The 19,978-nt window shown below is 44.9% G+C and overlaps 1 protein-coding gene across 1 annotated transcript in view; it reads left to right on the forward strand.

The window, feature by feature from the left end:
- Positions 1 to 7,194: 7,194 nt before the first annotated feature.
- arid5b (AT-rich interaction domain 5B) overlaps positions 7,195 to 19,978 on the forward strand; it is a 73,255-nt gene continuing 60,471 nt past the window's right edge. Inside the window, exons 1-2 of the mRNA XM_076158661.1 lie at positions 7,195 to 7,416; positions 7,736 to 7,990. Coding sequence (XP_076014776.1) covers positions 7,396 to 7,416; positions 7,736 to 7,990 — 276 coding nt within the window. The 5' untranslated portion in view covers positions 7,195 to 7,395. The remainder of the gene's footprint in view (positions 7,417 to 7,735; positions 7,991 to 19,978) is intronic.

Raw genomic sequence — 19,978 nt, forward strand, 5'->3', positions numbered from 1 at the left:
GTGTAAAAGTGCTGTTCAATGATCATCTCTTGGCTGCGTGTAGTTTATAATGAAAGCAATGGCCGAGGGGCCTGAGCGCTGATCAGAGAACAGGGATTCTCTCTATACTGCTGCTTCAGTCAGTGTGAGGCAGCCACTGTTGTGTCAGCACAAAAGATGATTTCTTTGTGCTGTAGAATAGAAGAGAAGTAAGTGTGGGAACTAAAATCAAGTAAGTGTGGGAACTAAAATGTGAAGTTGACATATCAATTCGGTATAAAATGTAAATGAAATTACAGCAGCACAAACACAATACAGAAGTCCTCAGTCTAATATACACAGAACACAATATGATGTTATTATATTGTTTTTCTTCTTCATCTCCATGTCTGTGTGAGGCTCATCGTGTTTTCACTCGTCTTCCTAAAAGAGAATTTCATTATGTTATTATTATGTTTCTGTGTTTCTTGTGTCTCCCGGGTAACAGATTCAAGCAGAAACCCTGAATTCCAAAGACCCAAAGACTGCAGATGCCAGGAATTGTATGCCACCCTTAAGATATCCTTGGAAATGCGTAGTATGAATGTTTACTCGTTCCTCCCTTTGTTTTTCAGACGTCACGTTGCTGCTCTTATCAGTGATTTGTGACCAGGAAGTACAAGAGTGTGATAACCGCCTATTTAATAACAATTGACTTACACTGGAAATCACCTCTTTAGTGCTTTGTCATACAGCTGTCAGCAGATCCTGGTCGTTACAGCTTCTCTCCAACAGGTGGCGGTCAATGCCACGGCTTCCAGGAGCAGAACGAAACAGTTGTGAATGTCACACCTGAGTCAACCTGACATTTATGGTAATGGACAAAAGGCTCAGTGCAATATTAAAGGCAAAGAGAGAGAGTCTGAGGAGGTCTATGAGGGATTAACTGCCACTGCACCCTGTGTGTGTGTGTGTGTGTGTGTGTGTGTGTGTGTGTGTGCGTGTGTGTACTGGTGTATTTTTAGGGATGAGGACTATTTTGTTTCGCCATTACAGTGCTGAATATGAATAGAAGTCACATTTTCCCAAAAAGGATCTTTGTATTTCCAGCACATATTGGCCTGATCATTTTCCTTTTAAGGAGAAACGGCTGAATCCATTTTTCCCTTTGTTGATTCACGTCATGGCAGCTGCCCCTGCATTAGCAACATGTAAGACAAAACAATGGAATGTTGCCCAAATATTAGCTTTACAGGTCGTGCAGTGAAGCAGGTGGTGAAATAGTCACACACACACACACACACACACACACACACACACACACAGCTCTGGCCTTGATTCTCTCCCTGCCTTTCAAAAACACTGTTTCAGCTCTGGGCCCTGCAGAGTCACACATGTCAGGCATTTGCATGGGAGAAATTGGACTTAAATGGGTAACACATGACTCATTCAGTCTCAGCCCGACAGCTGCAGCGGGCCAAGCAGTTATTGGACAAATATAATTCGCCTCGGAACAGAGGGAGTCTTCAAAAAGCTTTTCCAATGTGGAATCTTTGACGTAAGCTGCAAAAAAAAAGAGATGTTTAAGGGGATTTAGTGTGAAACATATTGTGTTACGTTTAAACCGTATCACCAGCATTAATATTCCTTTCACTTGCTGGGGTTTTTCTGACTTTAACTCGACAACTGTCATGAATTCTGCATTAGCAACCAAAACAAAAGACTATTATGCAGCGCAGGCTTGGCCCCCGGTCGCTGCTTGGCTCATATTCCCCGTACAGTTAACAACCCACAGATGTTTTACATTGATATTAACAACCTTAATTTGTCCTGTGCAAACAAAGGCCAAGCCTGGCGTGGGGATTAAGTTCTCCACCATGTATCACACACATTCACATACACACATACATACAGACACACACACAGCACAGACAGCAATCTCATTTAGCACGAGTGAAGTTTACAGTGAGTGGGTTTTTGCATAGGTCATTAGTTGTCTCAAAATACCCCACTGTCACCATAGCAACTTCAAGTGACTGCTAAATTGCCTTATAAAATGAGATAAATTATTAATGCTGAAGGTTTTTTTCCCCCTTTAATATGTGTGCTCAGGCGCTGAGCACTGAGCAAAAATATCCTATTTTACTGTAATGGAACAATTCAGCATTTGTGGGCTGCGTGTATCAAAGCCCCACCCTTTGTCTGTATCGCTGGAGAACAGGCTCTGCCCTGATTTGAAGACAGATGACAAGCATTACACATATTACAACAGTATTGCAAACACGACTGCTGAAGCCTTTTACACAAATAGAATACCTTATGGCAGATCTTGCAAACTGCCAGAGTAAAAAAGGCTGATTTCTATTTCCTCATGCACATTTCAGTATTTGACATATACATAATGCAGCACTGTCAGCTCCGATGGGAGGTTGACACACATCAGTGAATAATCTGATCATAGCTGCCTGCTGACATTTATGCCCGTTTTCTAACAATTCAGCGTTTGATGGGAAAGGCAGCGGCGTCAATGCGTTACACAGATGGTAAACGCTGAGGTCACTGTCCTCAGCCGCTTCATAGTCAATGATAGTTTGACCGTTGGGTGTAATAACCTGACTGATGTTTGAAACGCAGCGTGCAAATCGTGCAAATGCTGAGATCGGGTTCAGTATGAATGTGTTCCTCAGATGTGAGAGTGACACTGTGACCTCTTTGCTACAAAATTACAGGCTCTTTTTTGTACGCGGCGGTGTTTGAGTCACTGAAAACCTCCATAACTCACAGGCAGCTGTAACTCAATCTAAGAAAATGTCTTTTCAATCACTCTCATCTTTTATAGTTATACCCATCATACATTTACATAAATACATTATTCATGCATCTAATCCTGGTTTCAGATGGGGAGATATAAAATGCGACTCTGTGTGTGTGTGTGTGTGTGTGTGTGTGTGTGTGGGTGTGTGTGTATGTGTGTCCTGGTGTGTATGCAGATGGCGGGGGAATGAAGCAGCCCATTTTGTTTGTGGTTTGCAAATTTCTGATTCAGCTGAGCACTCTCCATCAATGAGGCACATTTACATTTTCTGCAGCAGTAATAACCTAAAACCCATAGTGATGTTAACACTTGTCTACACTTGAATTCACGTCGCCCTGCCACATGATTACATTTGTGTGGCGCTTAATAAAATGACTCACTTGACATTATCAAACAATTCAGCTGTAATAGCTGCCCATGAATGTGAAATTGTGTTTTGCAGGCAATTAGTTCATTGTTATGGCAGCCATTCAGACTCGACCAACCAATGTTTACCTTGTGAATTACTATGCCTAACATGCAGAGCAGTATATAATATTATGTATGCTCAATGGCCACGGCTAAGAATGGGGAAAATAATGGCTCTGCTGGAAATGAGCGAGCTCAGTTGTTGAATATTGTAATTGAAAAAGTGAGTTTCAGGAGCTATAAATTATGCATGAAACACGATGTTAGGATCAGGATAGGAACGTTATTCTGCAGATAAATATGGATGACGTAAGGTAAAAACAAAGCAGGGGGAAAATATGTTTTTATGGAGCAATAACGATAGAAGAAGAGAAGATATCACAACATCACAGATATTTATGAGCTGAGTCTGTTTGTAATCAGGCTGCAGAACACAGGCCCACACACTCACACACACTCTTATACTCACAGAAATGATAACAAACTGATTCCACATGAATCAATCTGACTTCACTCCTAATTAAAAGTCACCTTTCGATGCAGTAATTGTATTTGTTTTGCAGCGCTGCCAGGTCGGTGTGTAGGTGGACGTCCGTGTGTGATTGGATGCCGGTAATGCAACACTGTGTTATAATGAGTTGACGAGGCTAAAATTAGCCGGGGCAACATTGCTCAGATCTCCCGTTACCTTTCCTGAAGTCATCCTGCAGACGGGCCCATTGTGCGGTGATTATGCCCACACAAAGATGCAGGTGTAAAGTTACCATCCCAACCTGCCCCTGAGAACAAATTCACTTGATGGATTTTTAATGTCCCAGGGCTTTCCATTGGTGATAGATGCTTATCCAGCCGCTGATGCGATTGTGCCTTTGGAATGAGGAGAGAAGACAGAGAGCAAAACGTGCTGGCCTAATTCTGCTGAAGCTTCAGTCATCTGTAGATATGCAAAGTGTTTGGCAGAGCTGTTGGAGATGTTGAACGTGGCTCTCTGCAGTATTCTCACATCAAATAAAGGGCTTATGCTGTGTTAGTGTGATCTATACCGTGTATATATACGCCTGATTATTTTCCCTTCAGGCTCATTTTTCTCTCTGTATTAAGGAGACTAATTTGGTGAATGAGACGTCTTTAAGATGACATTCCATTCCATATTCCCTTTGCAGCTGCCTGTGAGATGATTTCCTACATGTGGCTTTGCGTTAGTGGAATACTTAATGCTATTTGAAGTTATTCTAGCTAAAATTGATTTTCATCATTAGGACATGTCACCATATGGTGGGAATTACACTGGAATATGCACTTTTACTAGGTTCTGCGTAGCTTTGCTGTGGTTGTAACCCTAAACCCCGGCTCTGCATTTTGAGGTGGCTTTCCAACCGCATTTGTAGCTCCCTGCTGAGGCTGGGAGCCTCATTATGTGGAATGTGGAACACCTGTGCACAGAGAAAAGGCTTTCTACCACTCATGCCGTCACCGTGCAGCTCTGTGCCGGACAACAAATAAGCAAGTATCTGCTGGAAAAATATCTATACTTTTCCTTTCTGTTCCCTGTAATGAGGCTCCTTCCTTCGGTGCCTTCAATTGTGGGGAAACAAAGAGTTTTTTCATGGTAATTTTCCTCCACTGCAAAGGCAAATGATGTTAGTATTGGAAAGCACCGAAAGAGAAACAAGCAAAAGCTATTCATAAGTGGTTGCTATTTCGACCAGTCAAGCAAAATGCCCCCAATAAACAAACTTGCCAGCAGTGTGCTGATTGCGAAATGGGGGGAAAAAAATGTGAGACTACATAAAACTGAACCAGAAGGAGAAAAACTTGTAAGATTCACGGCCCACATGCTCGGCTGCACTGAGAGGGGTGAGTTTCAGGTTTACTAAAGGGGAACTGTGCCACCGCATTTCTGTATGACACATTTAATTCCTAGCAGAGTTACTTAAAATGCTGTCTGACAGTTCAATATGTGTCCCTGAAGCCAAGGATCTATACAACAATACAGGAAGCACCAGGACACTTGCTCTTTCCATTAAGTATACTCATGAGTCGGATCCATGTAAATACCCCTTAGAGAATTCCTTAATTAAATCTTTACCAATCACAGAGGAAGAGATTGAGATAATGAGAAACAGATGAGGAACAGGGTGATCTTTTTCAAAATGTGGACATAGTAAACATTGTGTGGGAGGCCTGCAACTCAATATCATATAGATGTTCCAAATAACTCAACTAACTGTGTGTGGCTGCGCACCATAACTCCTTTCCTCTACACACACACACACAGTTTGTATTTGATTTCATTTGAGTCTTTTTAATGAGGACTTCTCCATGTGAAGCTGGTTTGATACGGGGTCGCATCAATATTTGCATCAGAATGTTGCAGTCGCCGCAGGGGCTCAGGCTGTCGACGAGTGAGCACTTGCAATTGTCAGATAAGAATTCGAGTGGTGCTATTGATTAACCAGGGACTTCATTATGGAGGCTGCCATTAACAATACAACCCCATTGATTCAGTCAATGGAATGGCTTTGAGAAAAATCAGGAAAGATAACAACACCGAGAGCTGCAGTGTGGATTGGAGTCCAAACAGGAATTCCACAACACCGCATCTCCTGCTTCAACACAATAAAACTCTGTGTAAAACACCAGCAGCAGTTATTTAAAATAGCCAACTGTCAGCGAACACACCTTTAGTTGTTTTGGTATTAATTGCCTTCTGCTTTTTTTCCACTCTAGCCTGACTGTTAGGAAGAACCTGTAATGTAGCTATTTTTATTTATACTTTATATATTTGCGTTATTTACCACAGCCTTGTACCATTTGTTTCCTCATCATCAATCATCTGCTTGCCTTCTAGAAATGAACTGGCAGCCAATCACACAGGCAGCAGCAGCAGCAGAGGCAAACCTGTCACATTTGTAAACAGGGAAAATTCTTGAGTGGGTGTGAATCAATGCTCTGTACAGTTTGCTCTTTAAAAGGTGTATTGCGTAATGCTGTACTTAAAATAGCTGGTGCCAGAAGTACACTGCACTGTATGTATGTCGCTGCTTGCAGCTGTGTGATGAGTGGTGGATAAAAGCAGGCCAGGCGAGGGGGGTGATAGTGGAGAAACAGCGCCTCCCTGTGGTTAAATCCGGTGCTGGTAATAGATGAATTACCCTGTTACTATTAAAAGACACTCGATAAAATACAGTTTACGCATACCGCCAACAGACTGAAAGAACAATGAGCTCATTTATGCAAATAGGGCGGTGATATGCGAGTGTGTGAACCGATATTAACGTCGAACGACGAGAGATTTATAGTTTCATATTGTTTTCGGAATAACAACAGCGACATTGATAAAACATCCTCAGCATCTGAATTATATAAGAGGTTGTGATCGTTTAAATGTGTTTACATGTGTCAAATATTACGATGACAAGGTCAGAAAAGCGTTAGGAGAGGATTTATGTCAGAATAACGCGCCGCCTCGTGGATTGTGTCTCGTGACGCTTTAACTCGACCAAATTTGTCTTTTTTATGCTCGTCTCTAAAATATAAAAAAAAGCGTAAATTTCATTAAAAAAAAAAACACCAAGTGAAAATCAGATCGTAGCTTGTAAGGCGAACCGAGTCCCGCTTAAAGGGAATCCGGCACCTCACGGGTCCCACATTGCCTTTTGAGGAATCATTTGATAGCCCTATTAACTTTCATGTAACATTGTTTCTTGAAGGCATCACAGCAGCGCCCGGGTGTCATTACTGTGAGAAATGTGCTTTCATACTGAACGGCTTTTACACAAGTCCTGGAAGGTGCACAACGTTTTAACGAGGCAAAAAACGTCTTATCGAGGGAAATGAAGCTTTTTCTCAACCGGAAAATATGCGCTGCAAGTACGTATTACGCAATATGCAATCGAATATCATTTCTGATATGAAATTCTCCGTGATATTATAGTTACACGTCAATATCGCTTCGACATACGTGATCGTGCTCGATAAAACGCGGGTGTAAAATACTAGATGCAGATTCTCAACAATAGATTAACACACCGCCTCATGCTATCATTTGCGCAGTGAATTCAGTTACGTGTTTCATTTTTAATCGCGTTCTCACCGACCACACGCGATGTTTTAAACTCCACCGAGCTATCGCCCTGCCAGGACCTTCGGCAATCCATTCAAGCCAGCAAGTTTGGAGAGCGTGTTGAGTTTAATCAATTCATAACGTCGAGATGGAGCCGAACTCACTGAAGGTAACGTTTGTTATCAATCGTCGATTTATTTTGTATTCGCATTACGCTAATGGTTATTTACTGCAAATAGTATTTATGTTCCTGACCCACACAACTTTGACACATTGATTTGAGCACAGCCACATCTGTGTCATATGTTGAACGTCTAAAAATAGTTACATGATGCTAAATATTACCGAAAACTGAGATTTGTTCCTGTAATATTGACCAATCTGGCGTATTTACACACGGATGTTGAATATGTTTACATGTACTTTACTGCTATTTGTTTACCAAATGAGTCATTAAAGCGCATTAATCTCCTGTTTTCCCTCTCTAGTGGGTGGGCTCGTCTTGCGGCTTACATGGACCATATATATTCTATAAAGCCTTTAAATGTACCCGGGACGGGAAACCGAGGATTCTGTCCCTCGGAGACTTTTTCTTCGTCAGATGTAAACCGGAGGAACCTATTTGCATAGCGGAGCTTCAACTACTGTGGGAAGAAAGGACGAGCAAGCAACTTTTATCAAGCTCCAAACTTTATTTCCTACCCGAGGATACTCCCCAGGGACGGACGGTCAATCACGGAGAGGTAGGAGGCGAACCGGCCGATTGAATAATTACGGATGTTTGTTATGTTCTCACGCCCGTGTTTGTCTTGTCTTACCCCCCCCCCCCCCCCCCCCCCCTCGCCCCCCCTCCCTCATGTTTGCGAGCATTTCGTGGAAAATCATCTTTACTGCATTAAGAGCCGGAGCTGCTCATGTTGCCCCCCCCCCTCCTCCCCCCCTGCGTGTGTGTGTGTGTGTGTGTGTGACAGGCGTTCATAAACCCACGCATTGATTGTGACATTGCTGTATCCGGGCTGTACACGCGTGGACCCCTCCGCGGCATTTGTGTGTTTGTGTGTCAGCTGCTGATTGTGCACTTGTCCAGCTGCTCCGTGAGGCTGCGCGGCGCTCTGCGGGCTCTGCGCGGCTCCACAGCGGACAAACCCGCAACAACACAGCGCCTCTCCGCGGAGCCTCCGCTTCTCAATGCGCGTCCAACTCTGACATATGGGCGGAAATTGCGAAAGTGCCGTAAATGCAGGGGGGGATCAAAGTGGAGACACAGTTAGTAACGCTGGTGTCGAAAGAGGAGCCAGTGCGGACGCGTTCCAACTACTACACACGCCACTTTGCATCATTTTCCATCCTTAACAAAGTCACACTGTCAGCTCACGGAGCCAACACACACACACACACACACATGCCGGTGTGTTGCAGTGATCGTCTCGGGCTCGGTTACATCGCGTTCACTTGTGATCGGTGTGAGTTTTTCCTCCGCAGCCATCACACACAGACGCCGTGTTGTTTCCTCATTGATATTCCTCTGAGCCACAATAGCACTTTAATTACGCCGCTGCTCGTCTTGATCGCCAGCGGGGCGAGATGGAGCAGCGTCTCCGCAGCTCGTATTGTTTCTGCGGGAGGACAAAGCCGTGTTTGTGCCTGATGCTTTACTTACATTCTTTCCTCTTGAGTAATAGAGTGGCTATATCACATTTCCTTTTCATAAGGAAGGTTTCTATTTATGGCGCGCTGCTTAGACAAGCTATCATCTTTGTGGCAGAATTCTCCGGGTCTCATCTCCTGGATCCCCTCACTTTAGCCTTTAACACGCTGCAATTATTTCGTAATTACTTTAAGTGCATGCGTCGTCGATTCCGAGGCCATACTTGCGCAACGACATGACAGCTCCGCCCCTTTTCCCAAAGACTTATTTGCATTGCAAAGTGCTTACATTCCAGTCCACTGGGTCTATCTGGAAAAGATTATATGAACGAGCAAGAGAGAGGGAGAGAGAGGGAGAGAGAGAGAGAGAGAGAGAGAGAGAGAGAGAGAGAGAGAGGGGAGAGAGAGAGAGAGAGAGAGAGAGCCGCGCTGCTGCTGCTGCCAATGCAAATTAAATCTGAGAGAATTTGGGAAGTAAATATAGAGCCGAGAATAATAGAATCTGCTGGAGTTTGTGCGTTTGATAATAGAGTGTAAAACCTTATGGGAAATAAATCCAATTTCCCCCTGCATGAATTATGCAGTAATTGCATCACAGAGCACAATCTTTACAAATGCAAGAGCCGCAGTCAGACGCTTTGAAGCAGCGTGCTGATTATAGAATAGGCTGTGTAGAATAATATAATTTGAGGATATGTTTAAGTGCAATGTAAGTTGCCTGCAGGCTGACCTCAATTAAAGGGCTTGTCAAGCCTTACGCTCTCAGCAAATCGGCCTACTTATATTACACAGTGGAAATTACCCCGACAACTCCGGAGTCAGTTTATGACCTTCAGTGAGCACATTCAGATTCTCGCTGACTTTGCCCCATAACACTAATCTGCACTCCATGAGTCAGCGAGGAGCGCTTAGCACACGCAAACACCGCCATCTAAAAAAAAAAACAAGCAGGAGAGTAAACCTGCACACACACACACACACACACACACACACACACACTCGTATATCACTTTATTAGCTACACTTGTATCGCTCATTGGCATTCATTGCAGCAGCTCCGCCGTAAATCCTATCTTTGTCTGCAGGTTGTGTTGATATTGTGTGGCTGAGCTCTGTTGATTCAACTGCATGGAAAAATGTTCAAGGCTGAATTGAATAGCAGCAGCAGCAGCAGCAGTGAGACGTGGTTCTAATATCAGAGCCCAGGGCGTCTAACGTTACCCAAACACACAGCATTGCCTCATAAAGGTAACAACTATGGCAGAGGGGTTGTTGTGTTGAGTGTGTGAGGGCAGGCTCAACGTGACAAATGTGTAAAAGGATTATTTGTTTTCTAATTGTGTCTCAGCGTTAGAGAGGCCCATTATCAATGAGTCAGAGAGAGAGAGGAAGATTAAATACCTCAGCATAAGTCATTCTCTCGCCCTCTCTCTCTCCCCCCTCTCTCTCCCCCTCTCCCCCTCTCCCTCTCTCTCTCTCTCTCTCTCTCTTCAGGATCCTGGTATCATATCACGACAGCTTAATGGCCGTACAGCGACTCTGTGTAACAAACCTGCAATTGATTGGCTCAATATGAGGAGTGTAGATTAGGCGGAACGATAGCAGGCTGGCACAGATATGGACGTGATTATATACAGCTATCAGGCCGTGTGTGTGTGTGTGTGCTTGGGCTCTGAGGCCAAGCAGAGCAGCGTGAGGTGAAGGCAGTTTTCACACGCTGAGCATCATTCACCATCCTGTCATGTATTCCCCCCCCCCCCCCCCCCCCCCCCCCATCATACTCTTCCACTTTCTCTTCTTGAATAATTCCGACACGCCGTAGAATAGAAGCTGCGTCTGGCGTTCTGACTTCTAAACAGCTGCCGCTTGCGATTCTGCTATTATCCCCCGTGAGAGATTACACTTTTATATCTTTTTTGTAGCAGGAAGATGTAGCAATTATCTTAAAACCTGAAGCCAATATCCTCCAAATACCCAAAGCACTGTGTTTTGGAGACATATTGTCCACATTAAAGGGGGGGCGGGGGGGCAGGGGGGCTTTCTTGGCCCCTGGTCTGTGCAGAAATGGATTACTGATCCACTGCTGTTCTCAGCGCAGAGGTATGATGTAATTTCCTGGTTATTTCTCAGGTATTTGTTTGCGTGTTTCTGCTGCTGTGCTGTGCTGTGCAGTGACAGGAGGAACCCACCCGTGACCTACTGTGCTTGTTTGTCTTCTGTCACAGGGTTGGAGGTCAATTCCTTTTAAACGCAGCCAGCTTTAACCGCACTCGGGCTCGGGGAATGGAAATAAAAACAATGATTCAGTGAAATAGAAAAGAGAAAGAGAAAAAAAAGAAGCCCTCTTAATTGCCCTTGTCAGTGTTTGTTGACGGGTTGGTAAACAGACGAGTGTGTGTGTGTGTGTGTGTGTGTATCAGAGAGGATTTATTAATCTATTTATTCAGAGTTGATTATTAAGCCCATATGGAAGAAGAAGCTTCCCTCCATTCATGTGACAGCCAGTGTTTACCCCCACCAGTTGAGCCCCGCTTGCTCTTTAAACAGGCTTTGTGTGGAGCTGCTCACCCATTATGACAAACCCTCCATCGGGGCCTCCGCTCTATTTGTCTGCCTGCAAACTGCCACCAACTAAACAGCTACATGTGTTTAAAACTCATTATTGAGTGACACGTTATTTCTTCTCCTTCCAAATCGCCTGTTTCTCCTCCTGGTACTGCTTTTCTGGCTGCGCGCTCTGTTTTGTTGGACTCCCATTCCAGGAGAGAGCGAGAGAGAGAGAGAGAGAGAGCTGTTGCAGATAACAGCTCACCGCACAACACCCACTTATTGTATACTCTGCTCCAGGCAGTTAATTGCCTGTGCTTATCTAATACATCCCCAGTTTGCTGCAAATACGGCAAAGCGCTCTTAATGGAAATTCACAACCGCAGAGAATATTTCTGGATCATGTTATATTAATGTGCTATTATCATCACCTCTGATTTCATCTGACCTCTCTTCTCCTCTATTCTGTCCCCCTAGCTGACAAGGCTTTGGCACACACACAGACACACACACTGACAGGCCGGGGACTGCAGCAGTAGGCCAGTATTGATTGCTGTGGAAAACACTTTGGCATGCGTCCAGAGCCATCTCTTCAGTACATGGCAGTCGTCCATGCATGTGTTCCAGTGCTTGGAAAGCCAGCTTGTAGGGAAATTAGATTGTATTCATTTGCTGCTTCTTTGATTTTTCCTAAGGGAAAAACCCTGAATGGGTAATTCAGGCATCTGGGATGCTAGTTGAGTTAAGTGTAAGTGGCTTAGATATGCGAGCAGCATTTTGATGGATAAGGTCGTTCTGCTGAATGACTTGAGTGTAAATGTGATATGGCACATTCTGACTGTGGCCTTTTTAAAACATCCATGCTGCTCCCTGCTCTTGGCCAATGTGTGTATTATAGCAAATCTCCCCATTCACACAACAATGGCAGGAATTTAGTGGGGAGGGGGGGAAAGGGGGGGGGGGGGGGTTACTGTGCATGTGTGTGTGTGTGCGCGCATGTGTGCTGCTCCTGCCGCAGAACAAGTCATTAACTCTGAACACTGCCCTCCAGTGAATTCCTCACCATTGCTGAAATAGCATGTAAATTATTACCAGCTTTTTAGGATAGTGTAATTTAAAACCCTTTAAATGGAAGAGCGTGGACTTCAAAGGCTATAAAACAGCCCAGGAACATTTCCCTCTGCTTTAAGACTTGTCATCCCTACTCCTCACAATCCTCTGATTCTCCTGACTGAACTGTTCTGGCTCCATGCAGACACCAGTAATAATCCGTTTCAGCAGTTCCTGGTTTTGTCAACACACAGAGCCTTGGTGCTCCTTAGCTCGGGTATTCCACTTTGTCATTGACAAACCACTTGAACAGGCAAACATTTGCCTTGATGCATGACTCCAGCGCCCCCAGCTACAGTGGATCGTTATTATAACCTTTGAGGAGAATGTAACCACAGATGAGAAGCTCTCTCTCGCCGAACGCTACGGCCAATATTTCTCATTCTTAACTGCGGTTTCTTAGACGAAGCACATGGAATGATTATGCATTTAGTATTTCTTATTTTTGCACATTTGCTGGATCTGGTTGGTGCACAGCAGCAGAGATTCACCCGAGCTGACGCAGCTTTTCCTGCGGTGTCACATTACATGATGGATGCCTCACCCTACTTTAAGAAAGCCTTTGAAAACTCCTGTTATCTGCCTATTTTTCTTTGTCATTATATCTGCGGAGGAATGCTTAGTTCATATATCAGCGTTGTTTGGTGTAAGAGAGCAATCTCTTAATGGAATCTGTGAATAAAAGATGAGTTCAGCAGCCTGCAGATATTATGGCAACTTTCTGTGTGTGTGAGTACAGCGCCTGTATTAAGTGACGGAACATTATGTACAATCATTCTCACCTTTTTAAATGTACCTTGAACTCCATCTGGTCTTCAGGCGGTCTCAGAGAAACATATTCTAATTCAATTGTCCCTGGCTTTCTCCCAGGAGCTCCTTTTTTAATTCCCAGATAAGTTTGTTTTGGGACACTGAAGCCAAGGTCAGCTGTGGGGGAGGGGCGGGGGAGTGGGATAGATAATGAACCCATATTGTGTTTCATTCTCATGTTCATTCTCTCTCCCTCTATCTCTCTCCCTCTCTCTCTCTCTCTCTCTCTCTCCCTGTTTCCTTATTGTCCATGTCACCATGTCCATTACTCAATTACTAATCTGCTTTGGCCCTTGGAATTCCAGCGCTGACCTCTCTGAGGCAGCAGGCTGAAACCTTCCCAGCACGACAGGAGCGCTATGCTGTGTGTGTGTGTGTGTGTGTGTGTGTGTTTGTGCCCGCAGTATAGAAAGACACCCACCTACTGGGAAGTGCACCCCTGGCGTCTCAAACTGAAAGTACCCCCCCCCCCCCCCAATACGGCGAGGAGTCACGGCGAAGGAAGGCTGAAGTTCAGGAATGTCTCCCTCCTCGCTGACTCACACTGGTGTGGATTCTCACAGTGGATTGTTCACAGCGTTATTGAATATTTCAGCCAGTATTGTTTATAACCGGATCGGCAAACATTGGGGAATGCCCCCCCGCTCACCGCCGGGCCGTATCCGTTTGACTCCACCAGTATGGATTTGTGGCGAGTTAAATTTCTCCGGGCCGATTTGAGCGTCGGTGTTTTGCTGCAGCACTCAACTCCACTTTTCACAGCAGAAGTCTGTTTCCTCCAGTTTGGCGCTGGGGTTATGTGCCGTCATAACTGTAAATCCACTCAGTAATGTTTGTGGAGGTCTGGGGGCTGCTGCAGTAATAACATGAATTATTGATGGAGGAATGGAGACAGAATGTAACTTTAATGTGTTAATGTACAACCTTGCATTTTAATGAAATCGTAAAATGAGTCATAAAGGTGTATACACATTTATTGACCAACCTGCGGTGAAATAATACAGTAAGACATTAAGTACTCAAGCACGGAGGAGTCTGAGTGCACGGAGCGCTGATAAATGCATGGGTGGAGGAAGTGACAGCCGGGTGATGTGTCACCTTTTGACTGTGGGCTTACACTCCCCTGACCTATATTATCATGTGGCCTGCTGGCTGTGTGTGTGTGTGTGTGTGTGTGTGTGTGTGTGTGTGTGTGTGTGTGTGTGTGTCTGCGCCATCAGCAGCCTCACAATTCACTCACATGACAGTCGGGTTCGGTGCCGCCGCCGCCGAGCGCCAAAGCCACAGAGATTCTCAAGCACGTCTTTGAAGCTGCAAAGCACTGAGAGTGTTATTGGTCCGGCCCTTTAAGAGCCCAGAGAGGAATTAGATGATTAGTCCTTCACAAGCTCCATATTCATCTGAAAGCTATAGTTTAGTTTAGTAATGTAGCAGAGTGACAGCGCTGTTGTAACTCAGTGTATCAGATGGCGGGACTGTTGGAACTTGTTTGCTGGTTGTTGGTTGATGACACCAGTATTGTTTATATCAGTAAAGCTTTAGAGCCTGATTCTCTTTGAGCAACATTGGAAGCAACACAGAGTTCTGACCACACAGTCAAGAACTCCATCTGATCTTATTCAATATTTTATTATTTGATTTATTGACATTTCTGTAACTAATATATCTGCCAGACTTACATTATATTACTGATCAATCATATATGTTGACCAATGTGGGCAGCGGGATTTTGAAATTTTCCTCCTTAATAAATATGAAAATTCAACGGTATTTGCAGAAACTTGCACTTTAGCAATTTCCTGCAATTTCTCAAACCAAAAAATGGATCAAATCGGAGGATATTGACAAATGTAGCCGCTCGCCACATTTGGCTGCCTGCGGTAAAGTAAAGTCGTTCAGTCCCTCTCACTGAGCCTCCTGCATTAAAGACTCTGTGGGTCTTTGTCCCCCCCTGCATGTCCTCCCTCTCAGTTCAACATATTCCTGTGTTGTCTGTTACTGCTGGCAAGGTCTGAGCACTCTGAAAGCAATTTATGAGCTCCAACCGCAATTTAACCATCAACAAAATAACAGTGTAATTCAAAGGAGCTGTTATTATACTAAAATGTTTTGGACCTCAGGATTTTGTACTTAGACTGGGAATAAAAAAAATGGTCTGATAGAAGGAATTGAGGCCAAACATATTCTTGAGTCAATCGGGTTCCAGTCTCAGTCAGCAGTGCAGCCATGAGCAGATGTTTAGGCCGGGTTTCATTAGGAAATGACTCAAAATGTCAAATATGCGAACGCAGCCTATCTTATAATGTCTTAATGTAAAACAAACAGGAAATGTATCAGTGTGCGGTTAAAGTGGCCACATCTGTCTGTGTGTGTGTGTGTGTGTGTGTGTGTGTGTGTGTGTGTGTGTGTGTGCGCGCGCTGCATTGCAGTGCAGTGCAGCCGTCAGTCTTACCTTTGCCCTCCAGCTACAGGAAAGTTGGGTGGTAAAGTAAAAAAAAAAAGCAAACCCGCTGCACAATAAAGCAAATGGATCTGGCCTGTTCTTCGCCCTGTGCCTGCGTTCATAGACTGATTATTTTCTGGACCGTGTTGACAGCTGCTGGATTGCTCTCACCTGTTGTGTGTTGTTGTGGAGCTGAACAAGTCCCCAAACAGGATCTGTTGACACTCACACAAAGCGCCGTGTCAGTCAGCTGATTGATGCAGCGGGAAAAAAGTGGCGTGGCCGTGCCAGGAACACATTTTTAAGGTTTGCTATTGCCGCTTATGTGTTTAGGTGAGCCGCCGGAGCGCCGCGCACTTTCAGCTGTCCGTCAACATGAAAGCGTTTGGCGCCGTTTTGTTTTGATTGGACAGAAAGGGAATATGGGGCGGCAGGATTGTGATACGGCGTCTCCGTTTTCTCCCTGGCAGTAGATCTCATGTACGCACAGTTGCTAATTCAGTGGAGATACAATGTGGTTTTTGGCTGCAGGGTGAATGCTATTTACTGTTGCTCTACATTATTCAGATGGCCTGCTTCCCTGACAGGAGAAACAGCAGTCAGTTTCTCAGTGCATGGAAAGCCGGTTACAACCACCCGCCACCACTTGACAGCTGAAGACAGCTCATTATAAAAAAGACTGAAAACCCATGTTTGATGTTTGTACTTAGTGAGGGAGGCACAGCTATATCAAGCTATCCCTCGCAGGCTTTTCCTTTATAAGGGAACGCTGTCTCCAACTGGTTAGGATTTGATACGCCTGTAGTCACAGATGATGAGAGAACTGAAAACGGATAATTGAAGAATGAATCTGTTCCTGTGTGCCTTGTGTGTGCCTTGTGTGTGTGTGTGTGTGTTTGTTTTGGAAGATGTGGCCAGTTAGCTCTTCATCAGGTGCACGTGTTCATAATCCTCCACAATTTACTCTCCCTGTTACAGCGCCGAGGCTTTTTGTTGACGCCGTCACAGAGGTGTTGGTTTGACTCCTGATGCTGCGGTTCTATTGAAATGGATAAATGGATCAAATACGGGGGAATGCCTCTCAGTGTTGCGGCGTATTTTCGAGGTGGAACTGATGAACATGTATTGTGACAGACGCACGTCAGATCTGGCAACAACTGGAAGTTTCCAAAGCAACCAGACATCAGATTCTCTCTCTCTCTCTGCCTCCACAATCTCACTTTAACAGCACAACAGGCAACATGAATGTCTTTGTAAAGGCAGTGTTTACCGCTCCACTCCGCTCCGTTCTGTGATACAGTGATCAGCACCGGTGTCTGGCAGCCAGAAGGACGTGTGTTTGAATCCCACGTTGTGCCGCTGTGTGTTTGCCCCCAGGTACTCCGCTTTCTCCCACCAATCCAGAAACACGTGTTAGGTTAACGCTCCTGCCGTTGCCCTTGACCAAGGCACTAGACCATGGAGCGGTAGGTGGTCCCTGAATGCCACACCGTCGCTGCCCTCTGCTTCCAATCCTTAGGACGGGATGAATGCCAAGGAAAATGTTGTTGATAATATGAGGTGATGTTCCCTGTGTAGCTGTTTCCTCCTGCATCGGTGTGTTTGGTGTGTTTGTTTGCAGAAATATGCAATATCTGAATCCAGGGGCGGATAAAGGAAACCGTCCAGCTGTGGGACCAAAATCAGGGCCGCATTCATGGAGCTGCTGCACTAAAGTGGAGCTCAGACGCCGCAGCAATCAGAGTTTTGATCAGATGGTTTAATATTTACAGACATAGATCCATAAAGTAAATATAATCGTTGCTATTCTCATTAATATTCTTTATTTTTAAACCAGTGTGTTGTTACAGCGAGACATATGTTCCCCAGGCTTGTTCGGCCTTGGCGAAGGTGTGTAGTCTAATGAGTTCTCTAGTTTTTGCGTTGCATTAAAGCGCACAGGTGCCTCTTTTGTCCCGACACACACACTCGGTCTGACCTGATTAGGTACGGCAGGTGTAAATGGGAGCGTTTGAAGCGTGTGTGTTGTGTTTGAGGTGAAACAGGGATGCGTTCAGGCTCATCTGTGCCCGGCTAAATGGGAGACAACCAAGGTAAACATCCCTGACCCGCTCCTGAGCGCCTGAGCTTCCCCTCCTACACATCTGTCCTCCGGATTTGCCCCGGTTCTGTAATAACCATCAACCAGACCAAACGCACCAGATCTTTTGGTAACGAGCGCTTCAGCCATTAGCTTCTTCAAATGGAAACACATTTCTGCCTCTCAGCTCCTTTTGCTTTGGCCATCGGACCTGTAACGCTTCAAATATGAGCGTTATTAAAAAAAGGGCCGGATCGACCTTGGGCCAAAACACTCGATAAAAAAAAAACCTAATCCTATTAAGTTATTAAAGTGAACAGAATACACACACACACACACACACACACACACACACACACACACACACACACACACACACACACACACACACACACACACACACACACACACACACACACACACAGAACAAACGCTGCTACATTTAATGAGTGTGTGTGTTGCCCTTGAACACGAGTTGTGTTATTGTGTGTCAGAGTTTTCACCTCCCTCACTGTAACAGACTGGATTTCCTGTAAACCTCCTCCCTTTGGAGGAATTCAGGTGAAATAGTCGTCAGCAAGCTCACAGTTGTGATACCAAAGCTTTCAAACTGACATCTGTTGCTGATTCCAACATATTAAACATATACGACCCCGTCCCTCATCCAAAGCTGGAAGCCATTAAAACACTTCCTGCATGGCAACGAGAACAAATGACAGCCTGTCTAATGTAAACTGGGAGGACTGGAATGACCCAGCTGTAATTTAACACGTTTATATGTCATCGCTGCTTTATTTCACTACGGTTTGGAATAGATGCTGCTATAAAGTGTGTTTCAACCAATTATGTCTTTATTTCAATGCGTATAGAAAGTGGATGTCAGGGGTCGGGGAGGGGTGGGGGGGGGCTGTGTGTGTGTGTGTGTGTGGGGGGGGGGGGTCTTTCCTGGAGTTCATGTTCAGCAAACAAACACAAACAACAACAAAAATCCTAATGTAAGTCTGTTTGTAATTTCTCATGCAGGCGTCGTGTTTGAAAACATTCCCGTAATATCGTCCCTTAAAACCAGGCCACATCACACACACACGCACACACACACACACACACACACACACACACACACACACAGAGGCGTGTTAGAGATGTGCTGCGTTCTCCAGAGCGCCGTAATAACTTTCACATGCGGCCTAGTTATCATCCGTCATGCCCAGGGAAATAAGATGTGTTAAAGTGGGTAAACCACTTCTCTAAATGAGCTTATTTAAGTTGTGGCATAGAGACATTCTTCTCGTGTCCTCCTCTCTCGTCACTCCATCATATTATTTAAAAGATGTTTTCATTGAGGATTTTTCTTTCTTTTTTGCGGTGCAAAGAGAGAAAAAAAAGTCAAAAATCCTCCCATGGAAAATTCATCATCAGGTCACGGGGCTGAGCCGGCGCTCTGCCTCTCTGCTGGCTCTCGTGCCAAGTGGGTGCAGGGTGAGAGTGCAGGAGAACATCAACATCAGCAGCTCGGCTCAGGAGGAAGCGGAGGTTTATTTCTGTGCATACGTAAAGACACAATATGTAGCTTTAGATGTTAAATCTGGAGAGCTGTGATGTCTGTGAAGCTGTTCAGGTTTGTTTACTCTGTGTCCTCTATTTCACAACACTGCAGGTTGTTTAGATCTTCAGACTTCTTCTCTGCTAACTTGGTCAGACTGTGGTTTATCATTTGGGTCACAGACCTAAAGAGTGCAGGAGATTACTCTGCTTGTAATGCAAAGATCGTGGGAGTTACAGCTTCACGTACGGGACTGCAGCTGCCGCACGGCGTCAAACAAGACGAGCGCAATCCCTCTGTCACGTGTGATCAACCAGGGCGGCAAGTTTACACGCCACTCACCCCCAAAGTCCCACACCAGTTATAGATGGTGAAAGAGAAGTTTTCCGACACTTCCCCTATTACACGGCTGAGCCCTCGTCCTCCTCCTCTTCCTCCTTGATGTCATCATTTTCTAACTACTGTTCTGCCACAGTGAGAGTCTTGTCGCAGCTCTTTTTTTGGGGTGAAGCTGCTGCTGTCATGTCAGAGCAGCCATGATGGAGCTGGCG

This window comes from Genypterus blacodes, unplaced genomic scaffold, assembly GCF_046128005.1.
Source record: "Genypterus blacodes isolate CSIRO-AG114 ecotype Tasmania unplaced genomic scaffold, CSIRO-AGI_Gbla_v1 ptg000010l_1, whole genome shotgun sequence".
Taxonomy (NCBI): Eukaryota; Metazoa; Chordata; class Actinopteri; order Ophidiiformes; family Ophidiidae; genus Genypterus; species Genypterus blacodes.